General features: G+C 48.3%; 1 protein-coding gene across 1 annotated transcript; it reads left to right on the forward strand.

Annotated features, from left to right (window-relative positions):
* Positions 1-1277: 1277 nt before the first annotated feature.
* Positions 1278-3499, forward strand: LOC109732855 (F-box/FBD/LRR-repeat protein At1g13570-like). The gene is made up of 3 exons (XM_020292057.4): positions 1278-2391; positions 2491-2625; positions 2810-3499. The coding sequence occupies exons 1-3, from the start codon at positions 1366-1368 to the stop codon at positions 3221-3223; spliced, it is 1575 nt and encodes a 524-aa protein (XP_020147646.1). The 5' UTR covers positions 1278-1365; the 3' UTR covers positions 3224-3499.
* The last annotated feature ends 1095 nt before the right edge of the window (positions 3500-4594 follow it).

Here is a 4594-nt window from a genome sequence, read left to right on the forward strand (position 1 = left end):
TGCCACTCCTTCCCGATACTTTTCTCGTATTGCTCGGATCGCTCAAACCCCATCTCAGAGGAACTAGGACCTCGGTTTCAGGCGATCATTGTCACCTGTAGAGCTGGCCAAATGCAGGAGCACATTGACATTTCTTTGTCCCTCTCAATGACCTTGGACCGCCTCTCCTGGCCATACTCCTTCTGGCTCCTTTTATGTTAAGTCTCTCTCTCTCTCTCTCTCTCACACACACACACACACACACTCTCTCTCTCTCTCTCTCTCTCTCTCTCATTAATGCAGGGTTGTTCCTCCTCTCGTTGCAAGGGTCTTTGGCGAGTGTGTAATTCTGAACATATTTTTTTTAGTTGTGTCCTTGCTAAGTTGGGCTAGTGCTGTGTTTGATCGTGGACTAACTTTAGCTAGAATCCGAATAATTTTGAGGGGTTATATGCCTACTTACAAGGTAGTATGGTTAAGTTACGTCAGCTATTTTGCCCGCCTTTGTTGCTTTATCTTGGGCTTTCTAGACTACTAGGAATAAATTTACTATTGAACATATGTTTCCTAACTGCCTTGTTGATTGCTTGTTAAAAATGGTTGGTCTTCTGCAGGAGTGGATGCCTCTTGCTAAGGCCACAGGCTCCACTGCTTTGTTTTGTGATCTTCTCTAAGATCAGCGCCTCCGTTGTTGCCCTTAGCCCTTCAACTTTTAGACCTGGAGATTAAGTTTATGTCTTTGGCTTGTTTCCTTCGGCATGTGCGTGTTCTCCACACTGACTCTATTTAGCCGAGCAATCGCGTGACATGGGTGGTTTGGCGGGTGTAAAACCATTAGTATTTGCAAACTTGACAAGTCATAATGATGTAGTAAAGGTGACGCGCCTACTCCTCATGGTACCTCCAATTCATAGAGAAAACTCCCAAAACATGTGAACCACATGTAGGCATCATTTTTAAAAGCAAAATTTAAAGGAAAATCCTTTGTTGGCTGAGTATTTAACAGAAAATTTTACACATAAGGGTTAAGAGGGATGCCACTTCACTTGTTTGTGTATGCATTGGCTGATTGCGCCTCAGTTTTCTCTAATACGAGATGTAATGGAAAACTGCAAAATCAAAACTTCATCAAAAAAATTTTGAGCCAAACTGGATCATCATTTCATTATGGAAAAAGTCATCCAAATTGAACCGGTTCTGTTTCAGAAAAAAAAAATACACAATTGTGGGTGACAGATGCTGTTTCATGGGCCAAGAAGCTAGCTGCTTCCGACATTTGGCCCAGGCGAACCCTCGGAAGCAGCTCGCCCCCCATTTCTCGTCCCCACTCCACCACGGACCAAACCCTCGCCGCCGTCGCCCCCCTTTTCCCCTCCACCGGCGGCCATGGACCCGATGATCGGCGTCAGCAGGAGCGACATGCTCGCCGGCTTGGAGCGCGACGGCGCGGACCCCGAGACGCTGGACGTCGGCACAAACCTGCTGCTCTACTTCGTGTACCACTACCTCCCGGACCCGCCCGTCTCCCTCACCGCACCCCTCTCGCTCGCCGGCGCGTCGTGGGTCCCCGACGGCGTCGACCGCATCAGCCGCCTCCCCGATGTGGTCCTCCGCGATATCATCTCCCGCCTCCCCGCCAAGGACGCCGCGCGCACCGCCGCCCTCGCCTCGCGCTGGCGCCCCCTCTGGCACTCGGTGCCCCTCACTCTCGCCGACAGCCACCTGCTTCCGGACGGCGGCGCGCGCGGGCAGCTCATCATCGGCGCTCCCTCTCCCCGCGCCGTCACCGCCGCGGTGTCCCGCGTCCTCGCGGCGCACCCGGGGCCCTTCCGCTGCCTCCACCTCACCCGCACCACCATGGAGGAGCACCGGGGCGAGATGTCGCGCTGGCTCGACACCATCCTCGCCAAGGGAGTCCAAGAGCTCGTCTTTGTCAACCGCCCTTGGCCGATTGACCTGCGCCTCCCCGCCTCGATCTTCCGCTGCGCCTCTCTCACCCGCCTCTATCTCGGCGTCTGGAGGCTGCCGGACACGGCCGCCGTGCCGCGCGGCGCCAGATTCCCCAACCTCCTGGAGCTTGGCCTCTGCATGACTGTCATGGAGGACCGAGATCTGGCATTCATGCTTGAAAGAAGCCCCGTTCTGGAGTTCCTCGTCCTCATGGGGAGCCAGAGCGGACTGCGCCTCCGCCTCGTCAGCCCAAGCCTGCGGTGCCTTCAGCTGGGCTTTACCTACTTGGAGGACATCGACGTGGTGGATGCACCTCGCCTGGAGAGGCTCTTCCAGCGGGATAGTCTTCCCGAGAGCAAGCTCGCTGATACTGCCTCATGCCTCTCTTCCAAGATCAAGATTGGGCGTGCACCTAACCTGCGTGTGCTGGGATATCTTCAGCCAGGAGAGCAACAGTTGGTGGTTAGCAACACCACCCTAATCTAATTTGCATGTGTAGTGTCAATTAATAATGCCAATTTATGATCTCAATTGGTTTCTCTGTTCCTGGGTGCATTGCAGGTTGGGAGCAAGGAGAACACTGTCCCTAGTGTGCAGATTTTGGCCATGGAGGTGCAGTTTGGTGTCCGCAATGCAGTCAAGAAAGTGCCTGGCTTCCTCAGATGCTTCCCTAACCTGGAGACGCTCCATGTCCATGTAAAATTGGTTAACTTAACTAGATACACTTGCTGCATTGACAGTTCTGCAATACTAGTTTGTGCCCCTATATCTAGCATGGTCAGAAAGTCAGTAATGTAAATGAATCAGCTTAATCATATGATTGCTGGCCTGCTGCTGCATGATATTTTCTGAACTATGTATGTGCCGATTTCATTTGCAGTCCACCGTAGATGAAGACTCTACTGGCAAGGTCAACATCAAGTTCTGGCAGGAGGGCGGCCCTATTAAATGTGTTGTGCAGAGCATGAAGAAGGTGTTCTTCTATGAGTTCTGTGGGTCGAGAAGCGAGGTTGTTTTCCTCAAGTTCATTGCGGAGAGAGGTCGGGCGCTGGAGCAGATGGTTGTCGTGGTGGCCAGTGAATGTTTCTCGTCTGGGGGTAATGTCAGTGCCAAACTGAAGCCTCTGATCAGTGCAAAATGGTTGAGTAAAGCTTGCAAGCTACAGCTCTTCAAGAGTCCATGCGACAAGGTGTCAGGTCCACTTCACTGCCACCAGCTAGCTTCTGATTTTAAGTTTGCTGATCCTTTTGATCTCAAGTACTACTATGAAGCAGAAGAGATCCTTGTAAGTTAATTAGTAGCACCCTGGCTCTTGCCTCTTGTGCTGCAAGACTACTTTTACTATTCGGACCTGAATTTCTGCATGATGATGTTGTTTGTGCAAGGTCAAGTCTTCTTTAGTACTCTGTTCCTTTTCTAAGTCTGTTCCTTTGGTAGTCTGTTCAGTGAGCCATCACCTTGTATCCTGTCATTTTGTCCCCAAAATTTGCAATCCTTATTTTTGCATGATTTTGGTGGACTTTTTTTTGGAGAAATTCAAGGACTTAATGACATTTTTGTGTCAAAGGAATTCCAACATTATTGACTTTAGTAGAAGTAAATTTTTACACGTTCGTGTTGGGCTGGGACACTTTTTTTTTTGGAGTTTCACCACAATTTATTCAAACCTCAATAATGTCAATTACATGGATAATATCTGGTATGGTGGATAGCCAAACATGCCTTCCAGCTGCTAGTGGTATCACCGCTTTTGCAAGATCGTGTGCTGCAAAGTTAGCTTCTCTTCCTCATGAACAATATCAGCAGCCACCAAGGACCTCAGACTCTGCTTTATAACTCTGATGATCATGCTCGAGGGACCAAGATATCCCTCCTTCAAATGTTAAACAGTGGCCATGCAATCAGTGGCCACTTTGATCCTTTGCAAATACTCCGTATAAATCAGCGGCCTGAGAGAAGGCCTCACAGCATGGCAAATATTTACCTTGATCATTTCTCTCTACTGATGGATGCACTTGCACCTCTTTCCTGATGGGATAGCCGCATCAACGTGAACTAGATGGGAACGCGCGCCTTGCCGCGCCGTTCTTCTTCCATGAAAGGCAACAGAGAAAATTAGATATATGCAATCAGATATGTTCATTTGCTAACTTGTTTTTCGTTGTGATGTGATGACGAAGTGTTTCTATGCATTTGAGACCATTTGTGTCATTTCTTTGATTTCTATGCATTTTAAAATAAATTTTGCAACAACTGTAATTTTTGGAGTATGAACTAGCCTCTGATTTTGAGTTTGCTGATCCTTTTGACCTCAAGTACTACTATGAAGCAGAAATGTGTTGGAAATATGCCTTAGAGGCAATGATAAAATGGTTATTATTATATTTTCTTGTTCATGATAATTGTCTATTGTTCATGCTATAATTGTATTGACCGGAAACCGTAATACATGTGTGAATGCATAGAGCACAACATGTCCCTAGTGAGCCTCTAGTTGACTAGCTCGTTGATCAATAGATGGTTATGGTTTCCTGACCATGGACATTGGATGTCATTGATAACGGGATCACATCATTAGGAGAATGATGTGATGGACAAGATCCAATCCTAAGCATAGCACAAGATCGTGTAGTTCGTTTGCTAAGAGCTTTTCTAATGTCAAGTA

The sequence above is a fragment of the Aegilops tauschii genome, chromosome 3 (genome assembly GCF_002575655.3).
Source record: "Aegilops tauschii subsp. strangulata cultivar AL8/78 chromosome 3, Aet v6.0, whole genome shotgun sequence".
Lineage (NCBI taxonomy): Eukaryota > Viridiplantae > Streptophyta > Magnoliopsida > Poales > Poaceae > Aegilops > Aegilops tauschii.

What these genes read in the sequence shown, in the direction of transcription:
- LOC109732855 (XM_020292057.4), top strand. Translation starts at nt 1,366, where the DNA reads ATGGACCCGATGATCGGCGTCAGCAGGAGCGACATGCTCGCCGGCTTG. An exon ending in CAGGAGAGCAACAGTTGGTG is followed by an intron (nt 2,392 to 2,490) that starts GTTAGCAACACC and finishes GGTGCATTGCAG; the next exon opens with GTTGGGAGCAAGGAGAACAC. An exon ending in TGGAGACGCTCCATGTCCAT is followed by an intron (nt 2,626 to 2,809) that starts GTAAAATTGGTT and finishes TTTCATTTGCAG; the next exon opens with TCCACCGTAGATGAAGACTC.